Source organism: Prionailurus viverrinus, chromosome E2 (assembly GCF_022837055.1).
Source record: "Prionailurus viverrinus isolate Anna chromosome E2, UM_Priviv_1.0, whole genome shotgun sequence".
Lineage (NCBI taxonomy): Eukaryota > Metazoa > Chordata > Mammalia > Carnivora > Felidae > Prionailurus > Prionailurus viverrinus.
In genome coordinates this window covers 34,967,451-34,981,477 of record NC_062575.1, presented here as the reverse complement: position 1 = coordinate 34,981,477, position 14,027 = coordinate 34,967,451, and the positions used below count along the sequence as shown (strand labels likewise).

The window sequence follows — 14,027 nt, the reverse complement described above, 5'->3', positions numbered from 1 at the left end:
CTAGGTTTAAAGGGAACCCTAACCGCAGTACTAAATCTAAACTCCACTTCTAGCACCATCCCAGATGACTTAATTAACAACCGATACAATGCTCCCTGCCCGGCCTCGTCCCCCATTCTGTGGGGCGAGCGCTCTGGCCACAAAGCCTAGGGGTGGCAGAAACTCGGCTTCCAGCGCAGATGGTGGGAGCATGTGGGCTCTGCAGCAGGGAGAGGTCGGCAGAGCCGGGGGGTCAGGTCTCCCCCCCTGGGAAGCCCGGGCAGACCTGAGCAGGGCAGACCTAGCCTCGCAGGCCTGGAGCAGCAGACGGTGCAGCAGGCACGTCGCGCTGGCCCCCTGCTCACAGAAGCGGCTACTCTGGCCTATGAGGGCCAGCCCAGCGGGTGGGGAGGAGATGCCCTGCCCCGCTTCCTGCCCATTTGCGGCTGGCGAGGAGCCCCGCAGCCAGCACAGGAAATAACAGGGGCCCCCAGAGGCCGCCCATGCGGGCCCAGCTCCGAGGCCGCCCAGGGAGGGAAGGAGGCCATTGTCGGTCTTTGTTTCAGTTTCCCCAGCATTGCCTGGGCTCCAAGAGGCCCCTGGGAGCTAACAAAGCTTCTCCCCCAGCCCGCAGCTGTCCAGCCTCCCTCAGCCTGACCCTGGGGACAGGCCCACCAGGCCCCTGGACTCTTAAAGTGGCAGGTGCAGGGTGGAAATGAAGTCATGTCCAAGTTGGGGATGCGGGGGGTGGGGGCGCATGTGGGCCAGAGCAGGCCAGGCAGGCGAACAGACAGATGGGCACTGGGGTCTGTGTCTGCACCCGGGTCAGCCCAGCACCGGGTCCAACAGCAGGGGTTCGAATCTTTGGACAGAAAGTATGTCTAAGGCACTGAGGGTACAACAAAGAAACCAAAGAAAGAAAACAGAGAGCACGAACACCACCTGAGAGGGGCACTGTCGCCATCCCTGAAGAGAGACACCCCAGACGCAGGACGTTTCTGTTCATTTGCAGGCCCAGGGGTGCCGTGCCTGTGTGTGCATGTCTCTCTTTGTGCACATGTTTTAAGTGCATGCAGCTGTGCACTGTGTACGTGTGGGCATGTGTTAGTGCACTCATACGTTCATGTGTGTGGACACACCTGTGTTTGTGTGCACGTATGGGCATATGTGAGGTATGGAGGGCCACATATATGAATGTGTGTGTGCACCACGTCCGGCGGCGGGGGGGGGGGGGGGGGGGGGGGGGGAGTAACATGCATGTGTGTGCATGTGCACCGATGTGTGTATACATGTGTGCTGCAGGTACAGGTGTGTGTGCAAGCATGTGCCTGTGAGGTGTGTGCACATGGGCTTATGTCTGCAAATAAGTGAACATGTGTGCTCTGTGGGCACACACCTGCACCACAATGGCTGGTGAGCAAACGCATCACTGTTGAGCAGTCTCGGCCTTGTGCAGTCACTCCTCCGCACGCTGGCCCTGGCACCCCCTCACTAGTGATATGTGACATACGGACCTCATTAGGGCTCTTAGCACATCCTCTTGTGTGTCTCCACAGCACACACAGCAAACCTCCGGAGTCCTGGCCACTGAATTAGTGACAACAGAAGTGGGCCCTAGACTCAGATGAAACCAAAGCAGGCTCAAATCCCTGCTCTAGCCCCACCAGCTCTGAAACCCTGCACCCGTGTCTCAACCTCTCTGGGCCTCAACTGCTCATCTGCAAGATGGGAACGGTAGCACTTCCTACGACTTGTGGCTCAGGAGGGCTAAATGAGCTAATGCATGCTGGCGCCCAGCCTTGTGCCTGGCTCTAGTGAAGGCCCACCAGATGGTTATCATGTTTTATTGTTAATGTTAGTTACTACAGTTGCTGATGGTAATAGTGAGTTGCCGAAGATACAACAGGGAGCAAAAACAGGCACTGCTCTGCCTCCCCCAGCTTGCAGGTTTTGCAAAGTATTTGTGCCCTGTTTACTGTCCTATTTACTGGATTCAGTATCAGTCTAAAGTGCTAACTACTACCAAGTGTGGCCAGCAGCCATCAATTAAAGCAATCAACCACAACGAAGGAAAAAAGAATTATCAGCGTGGGCAAAATCATGTTTTTTTGAACCAGCCAGGTTAGGCTAGTACACACATGGAGGGGTCTGTATGTGTGGTGCACATGCAAACACACACACCAACACCTGCCTGCATGCTCAAGGACTTTAAGAGAATGGCAGCTGAGAGGACAGCAGTCTAACCCCCGTGGGCCATCGCAGCCGACAGCAGGACGCTGGCTGATGCAGCACTGACCATACCCAAGCCGGGAGCTGGGCCCTGCCGAGTGTCCGCCCAGGAAGCCAGGAACAGCCAGGCAGCATGACTGGGCTGACCTTGGCCATTTCCTACTGGGCACTGACCCATGGCTGCACATTTGGTGCTTCAAGCCCTGCCCAGGGAAGGAAGCTGATCATAGGACATCCTCATGGCCTCTGCCTTTCAGAGTAGACCCTGACCACCAAACCCCCACCAGCACCCAACCCCACCAGAACCTTCTCCACTTGGGAAACGAGCAATGCCCCACCAACCAGGGTCGGCATGAGTGACAACTCAGCCCTGCCCACTGTGGTGATGCCTAAAGACTACCAGTTAAGACACTGGGGCGGGGTGGGGGGGGGGGGGGGAGGAGGCAGGGAGAAGGGGCATCTGGGCCTCCTCTACCACCCTCACAGATCCCAGCTCAGAGCTAAGCTCGAGTCCGAGCTCCCATCAATGTGTTACCAAATCTCAAGAATAAAAGTACAGAGACCAGGTGCCACCCTAGAAGGCTAAGGCTAATCCATCCTAGGAAGCTAAGGCTAACCCATATGCATTCCCTCACACAGTCCTCACAATGGCCTAGGAAGACGATCATCCCCATGTTAGATGAGTAAATGGAAGCACAGAGAAGTCAACTAACTTACTCAAGGCCTCACAGAGCCAGAGTATCTGGACCTCAAACCCAATGCCTGCCCTTAACAACGTGAGCAAATATCAGGCCCTGGACGGCCAAGGGCAAACACAAAGAGGCAGAGGTGAAGTTCTCCACCTTGGCAAGCGTTCGCCAGGTACCTGCCAGTAACCAAGCCAGGGCTGGGCCCTGAGAGCACAGAGAAAGAGACATGGTCACTGCCTGAAGGAGCAAGCAGAGCAGCAAAGGAACTGGGCATCTACAGAAGGAAGGTCACAACCAAGCAAAAGGCAGTGAAGGCCAGGATCAGGGCAGCCCCCAAGGCTGAAGGGCACAAAGGAAGGTGCAATAATTACGGCAGAGCCATCATGGCATACTTCTGGGAGGAGGTGTCAGTTAGGCTGAGCTTTGAAGGATGAGCTCCATATGCAGAGGGCCCAGCTAGACTAAAAGTCAAAGGGAGCAGGCAAGAGGACTTAACTCATCAAACGCTCTAAATCTTTGTTGCTCAGACCGGTATGTGGTCCAGCAGCATCAGCAGCACCTTGGGGCTGCTTAGAAATGCAGAATCTCAGGCCCCACCCAGACCTACTGAGCCAGAATTCACATTTTCATGAGATCACCAGATTGCATGCAGAATTATGTCTTAGAAGAGCTGGGGTTCACCACACCGGGGCAACACAGGGAGACCTCCCCAAAGTCACGAGGCCCAATGTCATCATCAGGCCTACCTGTCCACACCCACTTACACACCTGCCTGTGACTCTGGTTTATAGCCACGCTTCAAGTCACCGAAGAGCCACTGGCTTCCACTGTCTACCAGCGGGGTCCTGGGGACTTAGAGTGTAGCTAACATCACAGAGACTCATCCCGAAGTGCACCCGGACCTCAGGGCGCACCCAAGCGTGGAAAGTAGGACCGGCCCCTCCCTCATTAAAATCCTCATGACCGATGCCACCTGAAGAGCCCAACACCCCAGGAGAGGCGAATGGGACCCGGGGCTCACAGGGCTGGACAGCCCCAGACCAGCAGGGCTGGCAGCAGCGACCACATGGCAAGGAGCAGGGGGGACGATGGCAGAGCCACCGCTGTGGGCCAGGCTGCAGGTATGAGACAAATTACACAGAGTCGCTGCCTCTGAGAAAGCCCAAGTCCACCCCAAGAGGTGAAAACCAGCAAGACAAGCCCCACTCCATGGCTTCACTCCAGCAAAACCATCAGCCAGGCTGGAGGGGAGAAGAAGAGTCCAGAGAGAGATGCCACACATACTCCCTCGCACACACACCCCAGGCACGGGCACACACACGCACACGCGTGCACGGGCTCCACAGACGCGTGTTCACAGAGGAAGTCGTTACAGTACAGCCCAGCAGGGGCCCCTGGCTGGCCCAGAGGAAAGGGTGGGCAGGAAATGCCACATCCTCCTCAGCCCCAGGGGTCCAAGATGCCGCATAGAGGGGTGCAAAGGCCCCGGGGTCCCCAGGGGTCTGAGTCAGGGCTGCGGCACCTGGGCCCACACACACACACACACACATAACACGAGTACATGCCCCCACGTGCACGCGGCGAACAGATGCCCCACACCTCATGGACTGCTCACCATGGTAACAGAGTGGCCACCTCTCAGCTCCAGTCACCCCCCGAAGGTTTCTAGGCCTCCTGTGCTGGGGGACGCAGCTCTAACAAAGGCTCAGGCCCGCGGGCCTGGCCGGGGGTCCAAGGAGCACAGCGGCCGGAGCATGCCTGCCACACTCCCCTGGTGAGCTCGGGGCCACCGCGTCTTCCTGCCCAGCCTGCCTGGTTCCACTTAGCTCAACTCCCCACAGACGCCCCGGCCGAGCTAATGAGAAACTCCCCAGCCGGCCCCACATAAAGCCGCATTTCACAAGTCTTTAAAATGCTGGGAAATTATACATCTACTTAGACCTTTTCTGCTCCTGTAAAATGTCCCCTGGTCCACATCGAGAAGATGACTAGGTTGGGGGCTCAAGCTCCAGAGGTGGACAGCACCAGCCAATAGAGCTTGAGCCAACGAAAGCCTGGGCCTTTGGTCATGGGCCACGGTATCACCGCCAGGGGGGCCGGGACAGGCTCACTGACGAGCCCAGGCAGAGGGTCACTCAGGACATAATTCAAGGGAGGGATCCTGGAGAGGGGTGGGGAGAAAGAGCAGGACAGTTGCTCGGGCCTTGATCTGAAGAGCAAAAGAAAAAGTTAAAAGGTGCTGGGAGCCCCTAAGAAAAACTGCAAAGGAGAAAAAGAGCCCCTTCACAAAGATCCTGGTCGTAGTACTACTTGTAAGAGCCAAAAAGGAAAAGTAGTCCAAGTGTCCAACAGGGGAGGGGCAGTTAAGAAAATGTATGCCCACTCACCCGAGGACCCCGACGCAGCTTCTCAGACAGAAGGTTATGGGGGCCTGGGGGTTGCGTGAAGCTCAGGCCTAATGGGCGGGGGGATGGGAGCGACCTGGAATCCACGGCGTTTCATGCTGGATCTCATCTAGGTAAGTCTGTTTACACACGACGGAGGTGGAAAAGGGGCCGAGAGAAGTACAAACAGCAGGAGTGTGGAAGCACAGGGTTGTAGGTGGGGTTTCTATGAAGTAGTTGAAATAATAAATACGCACTCTAAGAAAACACAAGTGGGGTGGGGAGGCAGCTCTGAGAAGGCTCAGAAGTCCAGGCTGGGCTGCCTGGACGGGCCCCGACTCCCTGCGTGCAAGGCCCAGTCTTCCAGACATTTCCGTCCGCTTCGCTGCAGAGGGGCGAGGAGGCCACTACCTTTGTCAGGAGTGGGGACCCTGACCACTCTCCCAGACCCACTGCTCACCCAGTGCCAGTCTGAAGGAAAACAAAGGGCTTCAGCACCCCTCTCTAAGGGGCCCCCAGATACCAACCACCCAGATGCTACTCTAATTTCCCGCCTGAGCAGGTCCCAAAGCCTGCAGCCCTAGTACCAGCCTCCCCTGCAAACCGTACCCATGACCAATGCCCAGGTATAGGTGCGGGGGGCGGGGGGGGGGGGGGGGGCAGAGAGGCGGACTGCAGCCAGATGGGTGGGAGTCTGCACAGAGAGGCTGGCCCGCAGCGTTTGCCTGGCCTTCGAGACGGCAGATGCGTCCAAGGCCTCCAAAACATGTACCTTCTCTCCTTCCGGGCAGCAAACCAGGAAGCGCGGCCCTAGCTACACCCTTCCACCTGACCCAGGAGGGACCCGGGCACAGAGCTGAGCCCCTCACAAAGCTTCCGGATCCCCTCTAAAAAATGAAGAGCCTGCTGGGCTGATGGCTCAGAGCCTGGAGCCTGCTTCAGATTCTGTGTCTCCCTCTCTCTCTGCCCCTCACCCGTTCATGCTCTGTCTCTCTCTGTCTCAAAAATAAATAAACGTTAAAAAAAAATTTGTTTTTAATAAATATAAAAATAAAAATGAAGAGCCTGGACGACATCCTCACAGCCAGCTCTGCCACGTACAGCCTTGGTGCTATGTTCACGCCTGCACTGCCAGGGTTCCAATCCCGGCTCTGCCACTTCCTGGTCGTGTGACTTTAAAACGAGTCACTAGCATCTCTGTGCCTCAGTTTCTGTATGTCCAAAGCACCACCAAGGAGACTCTGTTCCTAGAAGTAGCTCGTAAATGAGATGGATGGTTCCATTAACCAGGACAACGGGACCTATCACGTGGCAGGAGGGCCTCCAACTCCAATCACACCGATAGAGTCTCGGTCCATCACAACCAACTAATTATATCAAGTGTTTCTCTCCTGACACAATCGTGTCTGTCACCAGAAATAAACCTGGCGAACCTGCCCAGACACTGACAATGAGCATGTGTCAACAGAGTAACTGTTTCCCACTCCAGACCACCCCCCAGACCCTCCTCCCACTGCACCCCCAGCTTGCTCCACAGCAGCCATGTTGGAAGGAAGCCCAGCCTGTCCAGAAACCCGGCCTGGAGAGGTGGGAGGTTCCAGTGAGACTGTGATCAGACAGTTATACAGAGATGAGTCCCTTCAGCCCCCGATCAAACTCGGTGACCAGACAGAGCAAGGGTGGCAAAGCTCCATTCGTTTGGGTTGGTTCACTGAAAGCCCACAATGATCACGATTATCCTGGCGCCTGCCATTTAGAGACCACGTGCAGAAGGGCTTGAGGGAAGAGAGAAAAAGCACTGAAGGGAAGGCAGGCATCCTCACTGTGCTTGCTGGACTATTCAACAAGAGGGGAAGTCGGCAGGAGAGCAGGGCAGGGGACAGAGAGGCCCCCTGGTAAAGCCTCCTACTTGGTGACCAAGCTGAAACCATCCGGCAGAAGGCCTTTCTGTGGCCTGGACACTTTTTTCTTAATATGGGTTGTCCAAAATAAGATACCAGTTGACATTTAGGAAGGCTAGAATAAAAAATTAAAAATTAAAAAAAAGGGAAAACAACAAGTGTTTGTGAGGAAGTGGAGAAAATGGAACTCACACATTACTGGCAAGAGCGTGAAATGGTGCCACTGTTGTGGGAAACAGTCTGGCCGTTCCTCACAAAGTTAAACATAGAATTACCACATGACCCAGCTATTCTGTTCCCAGGAATACACCCCCCAAAACTGGAAACAAGTATTCAGTCAAACACTGGCACACAGAAGTTCACAGCAGCACTACTCACAAAAGCCAAAAGGAGGAAACAACCCAAACGTTCATTAACAGATGAACAAATACACAAAATATGGTACATCCATACAGTGGAATATTATTCAGTCATAAAAAAGAAGGAAGGGCTGATACAGGCTACAATTCAGATAAACCTTGAAAATATCAAGATGAAAGAAGCTGGTCAGTAAAAACTACATATTATATGATTCCCTTCTACAGAGAAAGTAGTTCAGTGGGTGCTTAAGGGCTGGGGGTGATGGAAGGATAGAGGTGACACCCAAGGGGCACAGAGCTTTTCTTTGAGGTCATGAAAATGCCGTAAGTTGACTATGGTGGTGATGATACATATCTTTGGATATATGCAAATCCACTGAATTCTGTACTTTCAGTGAATGCATTATATGATTTATAAATTGTATCTCAATAAAGCTGCCTTCAAACAACAGGAGTTGCAGGGGCGCTTGGGTGGCTCAGTGAGTTGGGCGTCCAACTTCACCGCAGGTCATGATCTCATGGTTCGTGAGTTCAAGCCCCGCAGAACCCATGAACCCTGCAGAGCTGGAGCCTGCTTCAGATTCTGTGTCCTCCTCTCTCTCTGCCCCCCACCCCCACTTGCACTCTGTCTCTCTCTCAAAATAAACATTAAAAAAATATATTTTTTAAACGATAGGAGTTGCTACATTTTTTTAATCTAATGATTTCATGTGAAAATTCAGCTCCCTGTTCTGTTTTTTAAAAACTCAGATGAGGGGTGCCTAGGTGGCTCAGTTACTCAAGCTGTCGACCTGATTTTGGCTCAGGTCATAATCTCACAATTCGTGAGTTCAAGCCCCACATCAGGCTTCAGGCTGACAGCTCAGAGCCTGCTTGTGATTCTTTCTTTCTCCCGCTCTCTCTGCTCCTTCCCTGCTCGTGCTTTCTCTCTCTCTCAAAATAAAAAAACTTTTAAAAAATAAATAAATCAAAATAAACAAATAGGGGCGCCTGGGTGGCTCAGTCAGTTAAGCATCCAACTTCACTCAGGTCGTGATCTCATGGTTTGTGAGTTCGAGCCCTGCATCAGGCTCTGTGCTGATAGCTCAGAGCCTGGAGCCTGCTTCAGATTCTGTGTCTCCCTCTCTCTCTCTCCCCCTCCCCCACTCATGCTCTGTCTCTATCTCTGTCTCTCAATAATAAATAAACATTAAAGAAAAATTTTTTAGGGGCGCCTGGGTGACTCAGTCGGTTGGGTGTCCGACTTCAGCTCAGGTCATGATCTCACTGTTTGTGAGTTCAAGCCCCACATTGGGCTCTGTGCTGACAGCTCAGGGCCTGGAGCCTGCTTTGGATTCTATGTCCCTCTCTTGCTCTGCCCCTCCCCTGCTCATGCTCTGTCTCTCTCTCTCTCTCTCTCTCTCTCTCTCTCTCTCAAGAATAAATTTAAAAAAAAACATTAGACTTTTTTTAAATAAAAAACATTTTTTAATAAATAAAAACTCAGATGACTGGGCAATTCTGGCCCCAGTGCCCTGGCACAGTCAGGGGGCACTAAGGGACTGCTGTCCCTGTAGAGGGTCTGTGTCACAGTTTACCACAGACCCTCCCTAGCCTCCCCCTCTCACCTGTGCCACAGGCCAGCCTTGGGACAGGTAGGACCCCTGTGGGACTTTCACAAAGGACCCTCCCATCCCTAAGATATTCAAACCCATGGCCTGGCAAGGTAGGGGAAGCTGAGGTTAGGTTAACCCGTGAACTCCCCTGAAATCACATGTAACATGTGCCCATTGGATGCTGAAAGGCATCTGTGGCTCAAAACAGGTTAAGAATTTCTCTTGTTTTAATTATCTCATTATAAGGTATCATCTCCCTCATTCCCCATTTTATGGGTGAGAAAAATCAGAACGCAGCGGGGAATGATTTAAAACCCCACCCCTACTATGCACCCCATACCCAGGCTCTGAATGCAGGGCTCCATCCCAGGGGCCGTGCTGTCAGGAGCCCCGTATTTGCCCGCCGAGAGGCTGGCCCTCCCCCTCTCATGAAGCCCCGGCCAGGCCAGAGAAGAGTGCTGTGAGCCCATCTCCCCGCCAGGCCGGGCCAGGCTCTCCATCACTGTCAGGGCCCCGACACGAGGGCACAGACAGAGCAGGCCAGGTTGTTCCCTGGGTGGTGACCACAGGGTCCCCACGGGCAACGAGGGCCCAAGGAGGCCAGAGGTGAGCAAAGAGCACACTATGCATTCTGCTTCTTTATTGGAGCTCTCCATCACGCTCCCACAGCCAGGGCAAAGCGGGCAGGGGGCAGGCTTGCAGCCCAGCCACCGAGGCCCCCCACAGAAGAGGAACTACCCTGTGCCCTGCAGCCCTGCGCTCCTCCTGGTAAAACGCTCTCTGCTCACCCTGCTCACCTCACCCTGGGTTCCTCCGGTCTGATGAGCCAAAGACCCTCTGTGGCCTGTACCGCCGGGGACTTTCCTAAAGCCTCCACGATGCCTTTGGGTTCTGCTTCGCTGCCCATCTCTATGCCGGGCTGCGCAGAGGTGAAGCCACACGCTCCGGCCGAGGGAGAGCTTGGGTTCGAGCTCCTTCTCCACAGCTCTGAGCCTCCTTCCCCCAGCCGCCGAATGAAGATGGCAATTCCCAGCAGCAGTGCCAAGGGTGGCTCGCGGAGGCTCTGCTCCCCCATAATCTTCCCTGGCACCTGCCCCCCCGTTCTCTGATGCGGCCAAGTGACATTTTCTCAGCTTACTGAAAAGCGTTACACCAAAGGAGCTTTAAGCAGGCCTCTGGCCCTGTCGCCCACCAGATGGCTGTCCCTAAACCAGCCTACAGAGAAACTCTGGAGCTGCTGCTGGAAACAGCACCCACCTCACGGGGTCGTCATGATAGTGCATTGAGATAGTGCAGGTAAAGCGCTTGTTCTGGGCCTGGCGGGTACCAAGTGACGGCTTGATAAATGACACCACCCATGTCCAGGGCTGCCTCCCAAACGGACTTGGTCCTGTCACCCAGGAGCCATGACACCTCATAAGCCCCATGCTCAGGGAACACAAGCTGACTTTAACAGCCCAAGCCCAACAGAATTGGGAAGGAAAATTTATCACATGCACACGCTGTAAAAAATCATCAGAAATGGGCCAAAGAAAACAAAACAAGGCACTGTTTGGCTGTGACTTATCCAATGCCCGGGATGCTTTGCCTTCCCTCTCCCCGTCTCTGAACAGACAATCCAAAGCTGACAGGCGCAACGGTCCCTGAGGGCTGGAGGGGACTCCCAAAGAGCCATGTACCTCTCCTGCACACGCATGAAGGGCCTGCTCAGCTCTTGGCTGGAAACTGACAAATCTCACAACCTCCTCTCTGCCCAAGTGCCCCAGGGAGGCCGTAAGGCTGGCCCTTCCACTACGGCATCAGAGAACTGCAGACCGGCAGGGCCCCCACACAGCCCCCTTGGCACCCCAGACTGGGTGACATCTCACCCACCGCCTCAGGGATGCAGTCTGAGCACCTGATGCCCTCTACAGGGCTGTCCAACCACCACGACCAGAGCCAGTGCCCTCCTAGCACCCCACTGCTATTCTTGTCTGTCCTCATTGCCTCCGGCCCCGCTGGGAAAGCAGCAAAGAGGCAGGACCTTATATGGACACTGAGCTGGGTGCTTTCCTGGTCCGGGAGCTTGGAGCACCGTGAGGGTCCTCTTCAGTATTGGCAGAAGCCTGAGCTCATGCACCCCCACATGGGTCAGGATCCCTGGATGAGACACAGAGCTTTATAATCTCACTGTGTTTTTTCCAACCATGAGGAATGCGTCTCCCCTGTACAGACCGACACAGGACAGGGGCTATGCAGTCCCTTCCTCCAACCTAACCAGTGCGGACCCCAACATCTGTCCTAACCCTGGACTCTTCTCCTAAGAATGTGAGCACCACCGCCTTCATTCTGGCTTCAGACAACACCTCTCCCATGGAGGGAGCCCCTGTCACCAAGGGCCAGGCACCTGCAGACACAACAGTGCCCAAACCTGAGTCAGCCAGGATCCAACCAGGACCTCTGGAACTCTCCAAGTGGCGTCCCGATTGTGCTAGAAAGAGCGCTGGACAAGGAGTGTCCAGTGCTGGCTCTCCATTCCCCTTCTGTCCAATCTGTACCAACATTTCCCAGATTTCATTATCTGCAAACCATCTTCATGATTTCTGCTGAACCCAAGCATTATGTACTGTTACTTAAAACTGTCAACACAATGTTCTCACTTAAATGATTAGCACCATCTTAAGTCACAAAGAGCCATAAAATCACAAATCCAATGTATAACCATTCAAGTGTTAAATGTGCATATGCCTGATGCCTGATACCGCATCTTAGGAACTACTGACCCAGAGCAAAGCTCTCTCTGTACCTCAGTTTCCACACCTAGAAGACAAGGAGGTTGAACAAGATGATTCCCTCAGAGTCTCTTCAGGCCCAACTTTCTACGAGATCAGCCTGGCTCCAGCTCCCCCATGAATCCAGACACAGATGGTCAGGATCCTGGGACGGGGACAAAGCAGGAGAGGCTCTATCTGCAGGACTGGGAGCCACGGCCGCTGCCAAGAGGTGCCGGCTGGACTCAGAGCCAACAGGAGCGAACAGCACCCCCCCCCCAGGGGCTCCCAAGGACCCCAAAGCCAGGTCTAACCCCAAGCTCCACAGACAGCTCCAAATGACAAGACTTTACAGTTAGAAAACTTTATCCATCCACCTCTTTTTATAGCTGGGGAAACTGAGGCACAGAGAAGGAGCTTACACAAGGGCAGAAGTCAGCCGAAAACCCAAGTCCCCTAACTGCCAAGCCACCCCGATGGCGGCCACACATTACAGAAGTCTGAACTTCCCCCATTACCTCCCCCTGGAGGCACGGGCTCAGGTTGCTGGCCTGGGGGTGCAAAACAGCCCCCTCTGGGAGGGGGAATATGGGAACTGAGATTCCGATCGGAGTTTAAACGTCCTATTAAAGAGGGTTTTATGCAATTAGACCGGAATGAATGTACAATGGCACCCATGGCAAGGAGCTTCAAAGCCTGTGTAGTGGGGGTATCGTGGCCCATCTGAATGCGCCCACAAGAAGGAAACGTGGTCCCCCAGGAGAATAGGGCAGATTAGTCTCCGTATGTAATAGATTTTATTGACCATATGGAACTGATATAAAAATCGTGTTGCACAGAGTAGTCTGGCCTGGAGACAGGAATGTGACATGAAGAATAGGATTTCTATAACCAGCTGGGTGGCTTTCTGAGTTCCTGAGCCGCCCCCCCCCCCCAGGACCCCCAGCAACTCCCCCAGCAGCCCCTGGGCATTTACCTGATGCTGTCACGGAGGAATCCCAGGCCAGCGAGAAGTCCGAGGCCTCCCCCTCTTCAACTGAAAGAGAGAACAGAGATGGGCCCGTGAGTTTTGAAGTCGTACAAACAGGCCATCAGGGTGGGGAACAGGGCAAGGAAGAAGGATCACCTGTGGGAGTCCTTATAATACCCATGATCAGGAGCAAGGGGGTAAAGCCTACAATGAGGCCTTTGTGGGTTTCACAGAGATGTTAAATAATTGGAATAAAACCTGAATAGCAAACAAGTGCAGTATCAGTATGGTTTCCCCATCCCTGTGTCCCTAGCAGACATCACGAATCAATCACAGCACCGCCTGGAACCAGATGCAGCATCAGAACCTCTACACACTTCTGCAGCCCACTACTGTCTATAGTCCGAGTTTCTGCTTGAGATGAAGCCATTTGCGACACCCAGGAAGACGGCAAAGGTTCAGACCTCTCCCCGATCCCACAGATACCATTCTCCTACCAAGAGCTCCTTACATCACCACTGAAATGTGGAAGCTTGCTTTTGCAACAAACAAAGTCACTCTCAGAGGTTGGAGAAGCCTGGGGTGCTATTCCACACACTGAGACGTAACCGATAGACAGACCCTGGGATATGCTGAGGTCCAGTGGTCGACAGTCACGGGATGGTAACATCAGAAAGCAACTCACCCCTCCATCCTGCCCCTGGGCCCACTGAGCAAGGCTGGGTAGGGATGGGGCACCTCCAGCATCCCGTACCCCTGCATGTAAGACCAGGCTGGTGGAGACGGAGGCCATGTACTTAGGAGAACACGGGAGAAACTCTATACAGCATAATAAATCTCTTGTCCTGGAATTAATCCCAGTCTGGGGCATGTAATAATATTAAAGCTGGGTTATGGACTCTGTAAAATGGAACTTTGTTTAAGTCAAAAATGTGCATACACAGTATTTTTCAGATTTAACGGGCTCTGAAGCTCTACACATGCGCAGGCTGAAGCTACCAGGTCCCACCCAGTTCCCTTTTCACCGTCGCCGTCCTACATGGGCACACACTGTCAGCCAGGCATAATGCTGAGTGCTTTTCAGGCATTACTGAATTTAATCCTCATCAACAGATTCCCAGAGAGGCCAAGTGACGTGCCTGAGGTCTTACACAGCTACAAGCGTGCAGAG

General features: G+C 53.8%; 1 protein-coding gene across 2 annotated transcripts in view; it reads right to left on the bottom strand.

Annotated features, from left to right (window-relative positions):
* ZNF423 (zinc finger protein 423) overlaps window positions 1-14,027 on the bottom strand; it is a 334,910-nt gene that overhangs the window by 258,910 nt on the left and 61,973 nt on the right. Inside the window, exon 2 of one of the 2 annotated variants that reach the window (XM_047836283.1) lies at window positions 12,863-12,922. The exons of the other annotated variant lie outside the window; for it this stretch is intronic. Coding sequence (XP_047692239.1) covers window positions 12,863-12,922 — 60 coding nt within the window. The remainder of the gene's footprint in view (window positions 1-12,862; window positions 12,923-14,027) is intronic. 2 annotated transcript variants of the gene reach the window in all.